This window comes from Micropterus salmoides, unplaced genomic scaffold, assembly GCF_014851395.1.
Source record: "Micropterus salmoides isolate LMB-PRFRI ecotype aquatic unplaced genomic scaffold, ASM1485139v1 Ms_hic_scaffold_6, whole genome shotgun sequence".
NCBI lineage: Eukaryota > Metazoa > Chordata > Actinopteri > Centrarchiformes > Centrarchidae > Micropterus > Micropterus salmoides.
In genome coordinates this window covers 29,559,786-29,575,749 of record NW_024044348.1, presented here as the reverse complement: position 1 = coordinate 29,575,749, position 15,964 = coordinate 29,559,786, and the positions used below count along the sequence as shown (strand labels likewise).

The 15,964-nt window shown below is 40.5% G+C and overlaps 1 protein-coding gene across 1 annotated transcript in view; it reads right to left on the bottom strand.

Moving 5' to 3' along the window:
- The window catches only part of hcn4 (hyperpolarization activated cyclic nucleotide-gated potassium channel 4), a 77,763-nt gene that overhangs the window by 50,651 nt on the left and 11,148 nt on the right, over positions 1–15,964 (bottom strand). Inside the window, exon 2 of the mRNA XM_038702010.1 lies at positions 4,660–5,083. Coding sequence (XP_038557938.1) covers positions 4,660–5,083 — 424 coding nt within the window. The remainder of the gene's footprint in view (positions 1–4,659; positions 5,084–15,964) is intronic.

Genomic DNA, 15,964 nt, shown 5'->3' with positions numbered 1-15,964 from the left:
GTAGATTCAGCACTTTTATTTCCCTCAGAAATGTTGTTACTTCACTTACATCCACTGCCGCTATGACTGAGGATGATACTATGTGTGGGAGCTGTCCCCAAAGGATCATGAAACATATTTATGATGTGTTGGACCAGGATATTGCTGTGAAAGTGCAGGTCACATGGGTGCAATTTTTGTGAGTGAGGATGCAAGGCAGTAAATGATTAGCTTGGTCGTGTTTTGACAAAGGTTTCTATATGTTCTCTGTGGTAAGCATGCCGCTATGAATTTATGAATCAATTTCTGAAAACTTCAGAACATCCACTCTTTTTGTTTTGTCACTCTTTTTGGTGTGCATTGCTTCTCCATCTCTCCAGTACATGTTTATTCCTTTGTCTTGTACTGAATTCCTAAAAACCTGTATTCAGAGTACATGTGAAAAGATTCTAATTTTAAAATTTGTTCCCAACAGTATCACTCCACCAGGCATTAAACCACGCAGTACAGTTCACTGAGCTGTATTCAAAGCTTCCCAAAAGAAGTGTCCTCTGTCTGACTTCTTACTGAGGAGGAAATGAAATTCAAACAATAACAAGTGAAATTAATTTGTGCAGGGCTATTTATAGCATGCAGATATTTGTGAAATATGAGTAAAATAAATCAGCTTTGCCTTTTGAAGGACATCGAGACATCACAGGAAAGCAGCTTCTGCCATGTCAGAGGGGTGCAGCTCATCGCCATATTTAGAGTGGCAAGCAATGCTGAATGGCATTCAGCGACGTTACAGGGGCTAAAAATTGCACAGTGTCATGGATCACAAGGATCCTGCCTCAGTTCTGTGAAAACCAGGGGAACAACTTTTTAAAGTTAGGTTATTTTTAAGTGTATTACTGTGTGTTTATCCATGAAAAAGTAACAACGCAAAAAAACATTTGTAGGACAGGGACAAGATAGACTTATTGGTCTTTTCACAACACAGGGTTGTATAATGAGATTAAGATTTTAGTTTCCTTCATGATACTCACAAAGAGCAGACGTTATATACAAAAAATAAAAAAAACATTTTACATGTTGGAGTGCTGATGATGAATTAAGGAGTCTAGCAGCCTTAGGGAAGAAGCTTCTCTGTAGTCTGGTGGTCCGACAGCAGATACTTCTGTGTCTCTTGCCAGAGGTCAGCAGGGTGAACAGGCTGTGGCTGGGGTGGGTACTGATTTTTAGCATCCTTTGGGCTCTGCACAGGCAACTGACCTCACTGATATCATTGATGCTCGGGAGATGGGTACCAAGGATCTTCTGAGCAGTTTTAATCACCCATTGCAGAACCCTCCGGTCCTGGGCCGTGTACATCCCAAGCCAGTTTCTGATGTTTCCAGTCAGGATGCTTTCTATTGCTCCTTTAAGTTCATATGAACTTGGAACAGGAATTTTGTCTTCTTGAGTTTCTCTAAGAAATACAGTCAGTTTCTCTGTGATGCTGATTCCCAGGAACTGGAACTGTTCACCTTCTCCACTTCAGCTCCACTAATGCAGACAAGGGTGTGTGTCTTCACCTCCTTTTTCTTAAAATCAATAATCAGCTCCTTGGTTTTGCTGACATTGAGCAGTAGGTCTTTGTGCACCGCCCTGCAAAATTGTTGATATTTTCCCAATATGGAGTATCATCATAGTTCCTCACCGGCCGATGATGGTGGTGTCGTCCTTCACAACAGTTCTGGAGTTCATGGAGTTCTCTACATGTCAGAGATGCAGTCATAGGCGTGCACTGTGAACAGGAGGATGCTGAGCACGCAGCCCTGGGGGGCTCCGATGTTGAGCACTCGAGAAGGTGTTGAGTGTGCTGCCAAGTTGAGCTATCTGGGGTCTGTTTGTGAGGAAGTCCAATATCCAGTTGCACAGTGTGGCACTCAAGCCCAGAGTGCTAAGTTTGACAATCAGATTCATGGGAGAGATTTTGTTGAGTGCTGAGCAGCATTCTGTATAGTATAAAAATGTGACCACAGAAATTTACTGTGGGGTTCCACTTTCTCTCCCAAGATCAATATGCCGGTGAATAGGAGTGTAAGGTCAGTGTGAAGTGTTACCAAAATATTCAAATGGCGATGAGATATATACACGGTGTCTGAAGTGTAGCTGCCAATAGGAAAAGTCAAAAAGTCAGTCAGGTGGTGAGATCTCGGCGACAAGTTATTCTGCAGTGACAGATGACATTTCTGTGAGGTTGCATCTGGAGTACTCTGGCGCTGAGGCAAAGCTGGCCTTTCACTCTGTCTGCCTAGCTAGCATTCATCAGAATCCGTACACACACACACATACCGCCCACACAGGCATAAAACATGTAAATGGCAGCTGGCACCGTGAGTGTAATGTCCCCTCTCTTTGTCGTATTGTTTCAGTGAATTTTAGTTGCTAAGGTCATCACTGTCCTGCAAAGTCTGTCCTGAATTATTGCTCTTTTTTTCATCTCATCTTACTGTCTTCCTTTCCTTGTAGAACAGAGGTCTAGTCTGGGGTGGTCAATTACAACCCAACAATGGACTGTGTTAGTTGAGCAAACTGCTTTTCTTTCTGTCTTTCTTTCTTTTCACTTCTTCAATCAGTTCCTCCTCTCTCCTCTCCTTCCTTTGTTGCCTCATTGCACAGTCTGAACATGTGACAGCTCACTGTCAGTGTGTCCACCCTATTCAAATGAAGGCTGGGAAGGCTGACCTCAAGCCTTCATTTTGGCCTCAGAAGTACAACAGCAGGCATGCATGGAGGCACAGGGTGGCAAAGGGAGTCTCCCCCAGTGATTCATTTGAACTTTTCCTCCCTTTGAAATGGCATCACAGGGGCCCTGCATGATTAATGTCACCACACTTATATACAGTGTTCTAGACAGAGTGCCAGCTGAATATTTGAAAACCAGGAACTTTTCAGAGCGCCTGTGGGCAGGTCTGGGGATTTCGTGGTTTGATTGGAAATCAGCTTGCTATTGAACCTTTCCAATTGTCCATGTAGACCTAATTTCATGCACTCAGGTGAACACACCTACCAACTAATTGAGTGGCGCTACACTGTGGCAACAGTGCACAAACAGGCTCATTAATGGACATCAATAAAGCCTTGTTGGCATGTGAATATGCAGGCATGTACTGTTCATTTGACCTTGAGCAATCCAATCTGCATTTTCTAAAATTGTCTTATTTAAAGCACAACACAGCTGAGCCAAGTATCTAATTTCTAAAAATAATCTGGATTGAATTCATTGTTTCATGATCATTTTGAAGCTCACTGGTTCCACAAAGAGAGACGCATAACAAGAGATTCATGGTTGAAATGATTGCTTTGTTGGCTGATTGTTTTGATGAAGACAAACAGCACTTCCCTTATATATATGGCCAGATGAAGCGCTTTGGGATGAAGGTGTAACAAACATATTTTCCAATTCATTGCCCTTTTCATAAAATAATAATGTGTATGTTCCCATTCAGTACTTTAACTACTAAAACTGAATTTGAATTGCAAAATATATGTAACCTGAAATTAATAAGCCTTAGTTACAAAACTAACAATAATAAACTCGCAATAATAAATTCTAAATCTATAATGGAGACTGAAATATCTTTAAATTTTTTGTAAAATAAAAAAGTAATTTTGTGATTGGGTGAAATGTATCCGGACACAAGAGCTGGGTAATAAACACACTTTGGCAATACTGTGTGGGCCAGTTACATTTCAGTGTGTCCAGGAGATATATGGACTGCTTATGTTAAGTGCAATCAATTAAATGGCTTCTGGGCCTGGAGGTAACTGAACATGTTCTTTTGATGCCTGAAATCAACAACAGTGTGAGCTGCAACAATGCAATAGAACATCTGTATTATGATCATGCACACTATTACATAGAGACACTAAACCCTGAACTAATTTCTACAACATAGGGAGGATATGTGGAATGGCAAACAGCAGTTTATTATAAAGTATTATGAGCCTCTAAAAAGAAGTCCTAAGTGTGGCAGGCCTACAGTGTTTTCTCTTATTTTGTGGCTGACCAACACAGCAGCCCTGACTGTCCCGTATTATCCTCTAGTGGAGTGTCTTCTTGTTGACCCCATGTAGAGACTCTGATGCTTCACTTTGCACCTTTTACTTCTGAGTCTAAACAACAAGATCCATGCAGTAAGAGCAATGGGAACTTTTCTAATTATTGCCGCAATTATAATCATGCTAGTATTGCAGAAATTCCTCTCTGAGCTCTGTGGTCCCACTGCTAGCTAGATGGGAACACAGAGAGAAAATGCTAATCAACATCCCGGCTTCATCAACTCATTGGTGACTGGGGTACACCAAAAGAGCCTCTTCACTCCTTTCAAGGGTGGATGTAATCAGAAGCAGCATCTATTCATATTTCCTTCCCAGGGAGAAGGGGAAGGTACAGAGGTCTGCAAACATCCTTGCAGTAGCTCCACAGCATGGGAATATCATTTGGATTATAATTGGATTTAGAATGTGAAGCCCTATGTGTTTGACTAGCTTCATCAAATAGTATGCCTGTATGATTATCAATCATTATGACATCCTGGTTATTTTCTCTGTATCTCTGTATTTTTGTCTCAGTGTGAATCCACTTGTGAAAGTGGGGAAAATTCAGCACAACTATACACATGCGGTACACAACGAGGTGCACTGTCCTACCTCCTCCCATTGGTGGATGTAGCGAATGAGTCTAGAGAGGCGCAGGAGTCGCAGCAAGCTGAGGATCTTCGTGAAGCGGACAATCCGCAAAGCGCGGGCCGTCTTGTAGAAATCTGAGTCGATGCGCGTCTCCACAATAAGGAAGATGTAGTCCACAGGGATGGAGGAGATGAAGTCCACCACAAACCAACTCCGCAAGTACTTGATCTTGATCTGTTGCGGGTCCAGGATGATCTCTGTGTTGTCCTCCTTGACAATACCCGTCCTGAAGTTGAGGACCAGGTCCATGAGGAAGAAGGTGTCGGAGACCACATTGAACACGATCCAGGGTGGCGTGTGCTCATCCTTGAAAAAGGTGATGCCCACGGGGATGATGATTAGGTTGCCCACCATCAGCAGCAGCATGGTCAAGTCCCAGTAAAACCTTGTAGGAGAGAGAAATGGAGAAAGGCAGAGGCGGGATGGTGAAAGAGAGAATGCTAAGTCAGAACATAGTAAAGTTCTTTATTAGCAACATCCTTCTGTGGGTAACATTATTTGTGCGCTTAAAAACTCAATCCTGTTTTAACTTGAGGTACCTTTGTGTATTGTCCATGTGTGGTGGAAGCGAGCTTATAGACACAGGGAGTAATGATAGCGTAATAACCTATACATATGTAACCTCCCCTCCATGCCAGAAGACAGCTTGACATATAAGATATTTGTGTTTGGACTGTAAATCACAACTCAAAGGTCAATGAGAGTTTGCTAATAATTAAAAACTGTACTGTGACCTTGTCCATCTTTTAATGCTGAGAGTTTGGATTTAAACTGCACTCACTGCTGGCTTGGTAATTGAATTCAGATTGGCCCTTTTTGTTAAGGGTGATATAGGGGGTTCTGCAGTGTGCACTGGATAAGCTTTGATGATTAACCCAACCAACTTTAACAGGGCCACAAAGATCTGTCTCTGTGCAAAACCAATTTCAAGTGCAGTGCTATAAGAAACAAAGAAAGGATCCTACACACATAACCAGGGCAGGAGGCGTTTTTTCTGCAATAGAGCTAGACTGAAGCAAGTAATTACTGATATTTCACTTCCTTGTTGCAGCTGATGTCTATTGATTTCATGGTAGATTCACAGTGTGTTGAAGAAAATAACTCACTTGTTCTCAATGAACTGCTGCTCTACAGGAACACAGTGACTGATTCAAAAAGACCTCTGGTCCATGTCAAGTTGAATAAAAACTTTGTTTAGTACATGCTGCCAGCATCACATAGCAAAACCATACAGATTAAAATAACACGGCAGGTGTTTTCCATTTTTTTCCTTTGTGAGATTTCTTGGGAGACTTGTGTTTTCCCTTTGCTTCCCTGTGCTTGCTTTGTTGGATGTAAGATCTAAAATGGCCTTTTCTCTTTAAAGTCATTTGATACGTGCTTGTGATGAAGCTCTACAAACACTTGCACTTAAAGTAGTTTCCCCTTATATTTTGTTATTCCCACTGATGCTGCTACACAGATGTTCTACGTTGCTATAACAGAAACTTAGATAGTCACAGGTAATAATTTTAGATTTCCTTACACCAGCAATGTTCTATTTTCTTTTTCTTTCTGTGACCACGACTAAATTCAATTACTAATGCATTATGGACGCAAAACAAGGGACATCAATTATGGCTAGCACTGCATTCTCATTGTTACTGTTTGTCATGGTTGCCTTTGGGGACAAGAGGTCTCATTGCCTGTAACACGTACATCTGTGGACAGCCTTTACTCTTGGAATAAATAATTACTGTAAAATACTGCAAAACTACAGAGGCTGCTATGTGGCGGGCACTTGGATTGTAATGTGCTCAAACTACAGATTACAAGAGCATCGCACACTTACACATGCAAACATAAATACACACACTCACATGCATACATAAATACATATAGTATACACAGACACACATCTTAGTTCCATGTCTATTTCATATACAGACAAATATATGCGCACACACACTGAGGGAACAGTGACAGTAATTGGAATTCTTCAAAGTAAAAGGGTATCTACTGTTCCAGCTTGTTGTCAAGTGGATTTATATTTAGACAGACCTTGCCACCACTGTTTGCAAATGTAAAGACTGAAAGCCCAAGAGGACAAGAAAAACTTCAAAGAAGGAACCACAAACATAGGTAATGACATTTGTTCTTCATATTGCCACATTTCATAATATTACAAATGTTAGATAGCCTGTGGATTTATATAATCTACACAGCTTACTAATAGGATGTAAGTGTGCTCCTGGCACTGTGCTCTTTCAGTAACTGTAACAACTGCAAATCCCTTTGTTTTTCTATTTGTATGAACTATGATAGCTCAACCACACATAATACTTCTTTTCAAATTTAAAGGCCAATGCAATGTCAGTGATTTTATATTTCTGCATCACAAATAGCAACCGCTTCCCAGAAGTATACCATAGGATTTGACATAGTCAGATGTGTTTTCCATTCATCCAGGCAGGCATTGGTTTTCATTTTGTAGGTAGAGACTTGAAACTTCCTCGAGTAATGTTTTCCATATGTTGAGGTCACATTACCATCGTGTGGTAATTCACTTTGAAGTTAACAATGCATTACTACACAAAACCAACGATGCTTCTAAAATATTATATGATATACCTTGGTTAACAGTAATGTAAAATATATGACTTGTGCAAATGGCACAATTATTTAAAAAACCCTGATTTTGTCCTTTATAATACTATTAAACCACAGAGAGTGATGTTCCATGTACACATGTACAAACAAGTTGCAATAACATAACAATGGCTAAAGGTCCACCGCCATGCTAACAGCTCTGTAAGGCTGCTAGAGGTGTTTGAGCTAAATGCTATCATGCTTACCATACCTAAAATGACAATGCTAACATGCTTATGTTAAGCAGGTACGTTTACCATGTTCACCATCTTATTTAAGTGTGTTTCGTAACATTTGCTAATTAGCACTAAACACAAGTACAGTAGAGGCTGATGAAAATGAAAATTATTTTACAGGTATTTGGCCCCAGCCACAGCCTGTTCACCCTGCTGCAATCTGGGAAGAGATATAGAAGTTTCAGCTGCAGCACCACCAGACTGCAGAGCAGCTTTTCCCCCCAAGCCATCAGAATCAGAAAAGAAGCTCAAATTTCATCCTCAGCACTGCTCCATTGAAAATTGTTTATTTCTGTTTACCATTTTTTTAATTGCTTCAATATTAATGTACACTGCTCAAAAAAATAAAGGGAACACTAAAATAACACGTCCTAGATCTGAATGAATGAAATAATCTCATTAAATACTCCTTTCTTTACATAGTTGAATGTGCCGACAACAAAATCACACAAAAATTATCAATGGAAATCAAATCTATCAACCCATGGAGGTCTGGATTTGGAGTCACACTCAAAATCAAAGTGGAAAACCACACTACAGGCCGATCCAACTTTGATGTAATGTCCTTAAAACAAGTCAAAATGAGGCTCAGTAGTGTGTGTGGCCTCCACGTGCCTGTATGACCTCCCTACAACGCCTGGGCGTGCTCCTGATGAGGTGCGGATGGTCTCCTGAGGGATCTCCTCCCAGACCTGAACTAAAGCATCCGCCAACTCCTGAACAGTCTGTGGTGCAACGTGGCGTTGGTGGATGGAGGAAGACATGATGTCCCAGATGTGCTCAATTGGATTCAGGTCTGGGGAACGGGCGGGCCAGTCCATAGCATCAATGCCTTCCTCTTGCAGGAACTGCTGACACACTCCAGCCACATATGGTCTAGCATTGTCTTGCATTAGGAGGAACCCAGGGCCAACTGCACCAGCATATGGTCTCACAAGGGGTCTGAGGATCTCATCTTAATGGCAGTCAGGCTACCTCTGGTGAGCACATGGAGGGCTGTGCGGCCCCCCAAAGAAATGCCACCCCACACCATTACTAAGACACTGCCAAACCGGTCATGCTGGAGGATGTTGCAGGCAGCAGAATGTTCTCCACGGCATCTCCAGTCTCTGTCACGTCTGTCACATGTGTTCAGTGTGAACCGTTTGCATATTTGTGGCCTGCTGGAGGTCATTTTGCAGGGCTCTGGCAGTGCTCCTCCTGCTCCTCCTTGCACAAAGGCAGAGGTAACGGTCCTGCTGCTGGGTTGTTGCCCTCCTACGGCCTCCTCCACGTCTCCTGATGTACTGGCCTGTCTCCTGGTAGCGCCTCCATAATCTGGACACTACGCTGACAGACACAGCAAACCTTCTTGCCACAGCTCGCATTGATGTGCCATCCTGGATGAGATGCACTACCTGAGCCACTTGTGTGGGTTGTAGACTCCGTCTCATGCTACCACTAGAGTGAAAACACCGCCAGCATTCAAAAGTGACCAAAACATCAGCCAGGAAGCATAGGAACTGAGAAGTGGTCTGTGGTCACCACCTGCAGAACCACTCCTTTATTGGGGGTGTCTTGCTAATTGCCTATAATTTCCACCTGTTGTCTATTCCATTTGCACAACAGCACGTGAAATTGATTGTCAATCAGTGTTGCTTCCTAAGTGGACAGTTTGATTTCACAGGAGTGTGATTGACTTGGAGTTACATTGTGTTGTTTAAGTGTTCCCTTTATTTTTTTGAGCAGTGTATATTGTCTGCTATGTAGCTGAGTTAAAAACTCAGTTTCACTCTATCACCTGTTATATTGTGACAAAAAAATAAATCTACCTAACTGCCTACATATACCAACGTTTTTCTTGTAAAAAAAAATATATATATATATCAAACCTTACATAAAAATCTTAGCCAGCAGTTAGATGATGCTGTAGAGCCACAGGAGAGCTCCTAAATATCTTTGTAGAAGAATAACAAGACAGAATGCTGTTAAAGACCTCTGGACATCACTCGCTACTTCTGCCACCTGTTTGAGTAAGCCTCACTTGTTATAGGGGTGTGGGGATTAGTGTGATTAACAGCAGCTGCTGTACGCTGATTGTGGAAATGCATCTTAATAAATATGAAGGGAAATGCAACATATGTGCTGACAAAAACACATCAGATCATGGTACTTTTTCATGGTACTATTGGATTTTATTTATAATACATCTACTAGTGGAAGACATCCTATGATCAATTGCCAGATTTTGAGGACACCCCTAAAACAAATATTGTGATTGACCCACTACTAAACTATTCTAGGATAAGGAAATAGCTGACCATGCAGAATTTTATGGAGCTGTGTAGGAATCCTTGTTATTCATGTTTTTATGTAGATTGAGGTTTTACATGCACATGTTTGTGTGTGTGTGTGTGTGTGTGTGTGCATGCATTCATGCATGTGTAGAGTAAATGCTCACGATTTCTTCACTCTTGCAGTTGCTGCCTAATGGAGGTCAGGGCACTTAAATAAGCAGGGATCCATTTACTGTGTTTTATTATGCATTGGGACCCTGACATAGAAGAACACTGTTCTAAAAATACAGTTGGGCAAGTGCAGGATGTTAGGTGGACATATTCAAAGGCATTAAACAATCCCATATCTCTGTGTGCATCCCAGATCACAGACTCACATTGTGTGGTGGCACACCACCTGTATTGAAATAAAATGAAAGCAAAATGCAGCGAATTAACAGTGGTAATATGAAAGAGATATTCCAAGGTGTTGAAGGAGAGAGAAACATCTCATTTGAAACAAGTATGTGTTTGTTTTTTTCCTTTTTATTTTAGTCGTTGATAGTTGTTACAGGCATCCCTAGTGATGGGATTGGGATGGACTGGGCTATTCTGGTCACTCCTGCAATTTGTGTTTGTATAATTATGCAATCACTTGGAAACATCACAGCATCACGTGAATAGCAGACTGCAAAAAAGTAGATAAAGTTGTAGTTTTCTTTAAATTTAACTGAGCTAAAGATAAAGTAAAGGTCAACGCTGCAGTAGGTTTCTACAATGTATGCAAAGCAAACTTTTACAAATGAGGCCCAGCAAAGCAGAGAAACATACGAAACATTGAGAAAAAAGAAGCAGCAGCATGGCTCACACATAAGTTGTTACGGTGCTGAGAGTTCAACGTACTGATGAAGGGAGCCCTGACATTTTGCTGTCTGCCGGGACAGAGCCACAGCCCACTCTGCTCTCCAGTGGGGTGACCAGGGACAGCAGGAACATGTTATCACCCTCAGAGTGCATCTGACTACACGATAAGCCTCTCTCATTCTCCTCACCCTGCCAGCCAGGCTACCTGAAAGATTGTGGGAGCCACCACAAACAGCCCGAGATGGACACACACTTACCTTTCAGAGTAGCCTATATTTAAATTGAGGGACAGGGAATACAAGAATTGGGAATATATAGTCCTGCATATATAGGGACTATATGTTTGTACATGCATACATGTGTGCACTTGTTTTCATTTCTCTTGTAGAGGTGTGTATCTGTTGGCTGCCATGCTGCGAGAGTGATGGCATATAGCATGCGAGCGGGATATCTGTCATGTCAGGTACAAGTGGCAGACAGCATTTAACAGTGTCTCCCTTTATTCTGCACCACACTGACTGAATGGGAGCAGCAGCAGAACAGTGGGTGCTCCCAGCCAGCAGGCGATGTGTGCACTGTAAATGTGATTTGGGCTAATTAAATGATTGAAATGTATCTGTTTTTTTTTGCGAGAAAAAACAGCTTCCCTTTTGAATAATTCATTTGTGTGTTTGTGTGTGCATGCGTTTGCTCCAATTTTCTGTCTGAAGATGTGGTTGAGTTATCAGGGGTCCTGCTCAGTTCTGACTCACTATACGCCTGAGAATTTTGGCTCATGTTATGTTAAATATCAATAGCACAAACACCCTGTTTCATTTTTGACCACCAAAGGGTCTATAAACGGTTCTCACTTTTTCTCTCCCAAACCCAATTTCTATACCTGAACTCCAGGTTTTGGCACATACCATGTACCAATACCAGCGCTCCTTTTTTTTTTTATATATATATTTTAAGTTTTCACAGCTGACGGTGTGGAACTGATCGGGTTTTAATGAGTAAGGTAGCTTGAGGGTCTTGAAGCAGAATTGATGATACACCAACATTTATTTTATGCTTATGCAAATTTCATTCATTTCATATTTTTACAAATTGTTACAATTATAAAACGGCTATGACTAAGAGACAATATTTAAGGTGAATTATGTGGATAGATCACATTTGGCTAATACCCAATCTGTTCATTAGATTGGTGACTCACTTCTAATAGGACTACCTAATTGTGTGTGTGTGTGTGTGTGTGTGTGTGTGTGTGTGTGTGTGTGTGTGTGTGTGTGTGTGTGTGTGCGTGTTAAATTACCCAATTGAGTGGCCTAACAACTCTCAGTGTGTTGATTTGTCAACTCTATGCTTCAGGATTGGTTAAATCTGGTCAGCTAAAATAACTTGGGAAGAGTCACAGGATTTATACACCTAACCATTCACTTCGACCTGCTGCGCGAAGGTTTTTTGATGGCGATAAAACAGTATTGCGCAACTTTTGCTATCTTCACCAGTGTTGTTTAAACCTAGGGTAGGTGACGTTGGGGAAGCTAGCAAGAGACAGCTAGATTTTGTAAGCAAGTAAGTAACTAAGTAAGCATTTTCTTAAAATGGTTTTCTTTATCAGCTGGTTTACAGCATCAACCTTCATTGTACATTTTTATACATAGAAACCACTGAACTGCCATTAGGTTTAAAAGTATCTGAAGTTAGACCTGATGCAACTGTAGTTTAAGGCCACAGAATCTAAATCTATGTTTGAAGTGTCCCCTGCTCAGATAATTTTAATATTGTATATTTTGCCATGTCAGATGTTTAATGTGCTACTCTAGGCTGATGTAATATTCTATAATTTAATTTAATGTGTGTCCATCAGTTTTAAACCCTGTCTCTGTTTTTTTCTTTTTGTATTATTCTTTACACTTGTTAAAGCACTTTGTAACTTGTTTTTGAAAAGTGCTCTACAAATAAGGATTATTATTATTATTATTAAACCCAGAGTGAGGGTAGTATATTACTTTATTTTATTACTTTACTGTTCATGCTATAAAATTATTTATATTTATGAGAATCATCTGTGCCAAAAAAACTCGAATGTCAAAATCCTGCATTTTCTGATTTTACAGTATGCTGGGGAAAATGACAATTCAGCACAGATAATACTTATAAGGAATTTGGTGTTCCTTTTGAAAGTCCTATTTAAACTTCCGGTGTAGCTGTATTTAAGTGCAAGTAGCTGTTGTAGCACCTATTTAACTGAACCTCAATTGCAATTCAAGTAAAATGATAACTGAGAGAATGACTCATCAAGTCCATTGCTATTTTTGAATGAATGAATGAGGAGGACTGAATGAAAATAAATCATGAAAGGGTCTTGTGAGAAAAAAACCCCCTAATTTTACATAAGATACACTTAGCCAAAGGGAGAAGCAATCTATGATGAAGCAGTCACACTTAATGGGAGAACAACATCTGTAACAAAAAAAACAAAAAACAAAAAGCTGTGTATTGCACATAAAAGAGCAGTTACCCATTGGCCTTAAACAAGATAGTTGGCAAATGCAGCAAGATTTAAGTGTCTAAAAGAACAAATACCAGGTTAAAAGGGTTAATCCTATTTTTGTTGTCACCCGCTTCAATGAACTGTCATAATGGTGCTGTCTTTGCTGAGCACAGCCAGCAGGCACACTGCAAGCACATCACTGACATGGGGGCTGTGCAGTCGCAGGTGTCTATATTTAGGTGAGGCGCGCTGTTTTATCAAACCTAGGCTAAGAAGATTTCATCAGAGGGAGAGGCAAATCTCCCCAACCTTGGGCTATGAGAAAACAGAGGGATTTACTAAATACCTACCGAGGGAAGAGAAGAAGTAAAATCAGCTGAAAGGAGTTTGCCTTACCTAACGCTCCTAAATGACGTCCATAAATAAGATTACAAGTAGTTTTACTGATAGGACATCAAGGTAAGGGTACAGTGTATATGATTTTTCATTCACCTCTAAAGCTCTGTCTAGGACAGACCAACACAGCCAAAAGAAAGACGATGCTAAAGACAGTCTCAGTGCAGTAGAACATTTTCTAACAGAGAAAGGTTTGGCCCCTTTCAGGTAAGCACTGACAAATGTAACGAGTGGAGTAACGAGTGGAGTAACGAATGGAGACACTATGAAATCATCAGTAATGATCATAAACATAGCAGGAAAAGCATCATTTTTATTATTATTATCAGTTATGATCAACTGACAAACAGAATGCAGGAACTTTTATCTATAGGTCCAACTATGTATTGTCTATGTCTATTTCACATGCATGTAGTCAAAAAATACTTTTTAATTTGAAAAATCTTCTTTCTGTCCTTACAACCTGTTTGTCTATATAAGTGTCATTTTAGTGGGACATTAAGTGTTTAACACATTATTTTGCTCATAATATAATGCTATAATATATATAATGCTTTTGATTGTGTTACATGTTATTACTGTCAGTCCTCTCAGTTCCTTGAGGGGAACTTTGTTCAGACGGTGCATTTCCAAAAAACACGGCACATTCCTTTCATGATGATTCTACAGTATATTATTGGTTTAAATGGAATACCAATAATAATCACTAAATTACTAGTTTCATTTCACTTCATCGCTTCAAAATCTGATAGGTGTGCAGCAATTTAGAGGTCCAGAACCATGCTAACCATCTTAGGGAAACTCTCTAAATGCTGCAGTGTCTGTCGCAGACATTCAAGAATATGCCCCAGATCCACTCATTGAAATTAGTCCAGCCTAAACTTGCTCTGATGTTTGAATAGCTCAGAAGTGTGCACTTAAGGGCTCTGGCTAAATCATGAAATCGCCAAAGCTACTTTGCAAACTGACCAGTTGCAATCAGGGAGCCCACAGAGGATAGTAGCCAAGTCTGTGTTTCCTGTCCCCTTTTTATACTAGGAGGATTATTATTTCACTAGTATATACCCCTAAAACTAGATATGTGCGAACTGGAAAAATGATTTATGAGAACTGTGTGCGAGTAAAGACTACAACCGACTATATCCAACCCCCACTCCCACCACTGCTAGTCAATTACAGCGTAATCCTGGTGGGTCGGTCGATCTGCTGGAAGCTTGAGCAGCAAGTTATACAAAAAGAGTGACAAAGATGAGCCGTCGTCCCACTTTGATTACGCGCCAGAAAACAATAGGGATAAGATAAGGAAGGTTTGTGTTTGGCTGACTATTTAGCTATATCGGGCGCCTTTTTTTAAAACATGCTCAACTTTATATAAAGCCAATGCACTACTCACTGTCACCAACTGACCAATCACAGCCTAGATGAGGTGACATATTAAAAAAACTCAAACAGTTGAACTCATTGTTATGCATCAGTGGTTATGATTATTGACAAGTGAGCACTCATTACCCGATTAGAGAGTAACCACAATGTAGGCCATATTTCTTGCGCAGGGAATGAATGAAAACAACCCACAGAAATGAAACTGCTGTAACAGGAATTAATATTAGAATTATCATATAATTAAGTGGTAAGCTAATAGTATACTATTATATGAAATAACATCACAGAATTAGGGCTGTCCCTGACTAAGGATGTACATAGTCGAATCAGAATCGTGAAGTCCTACCTATAGTCGAATGATAGTCGAATCATGTTTGTTTTTGTGTGCGACGATTGAAGCTGCAGAGCTGCAGTCTCTATTCATTCAACTTACACTGTAAATTTCGAGCTAAGCTGAGCTTTTTCTCTCTCTCTCCCTTTCGCCTGTCATTCAACGGTCTTGTGTGAGTTTTCCGTGCATGCCGTGCTGCCGACAACATGTACGTTGAGGTTCCTCACAGTGATAAATTATCCGAAAGTCCCGCGAGGTGCGGACAACTTGGAACAACACTGGTGAAGCTGGGGCTCCGTTTCTTCAGCAAGTGTTCCTCTTCCACCACCACACCGACGACCCAGGGTTAGGGTTACAATTTTGGATTTATTTATGCACTTTTAAAAATATTTATTGAAAGTTTTATTCTTTTTACAGGTTTATTTACAGCATTAAACGTTGAAATGTATATTGTAATTCGTATATTAGCTTATTGGGAGAAAACAGGTAGTTCTATGTAAAATCAGACATTGAGCACCCCCATATCGCCAAAATGGCATGATCCTTGTTTCGTTGCGAAGCTTCGACTGTGAGATTGACAGTTGAATCAGGCTCCGCCCATGGAAACATCAAATCTTTGACTGTTGGGGGTTAGCCCTACTATTAATACTAAATTAACATTATATTTTTCATTTAATGTTGTAATATTATA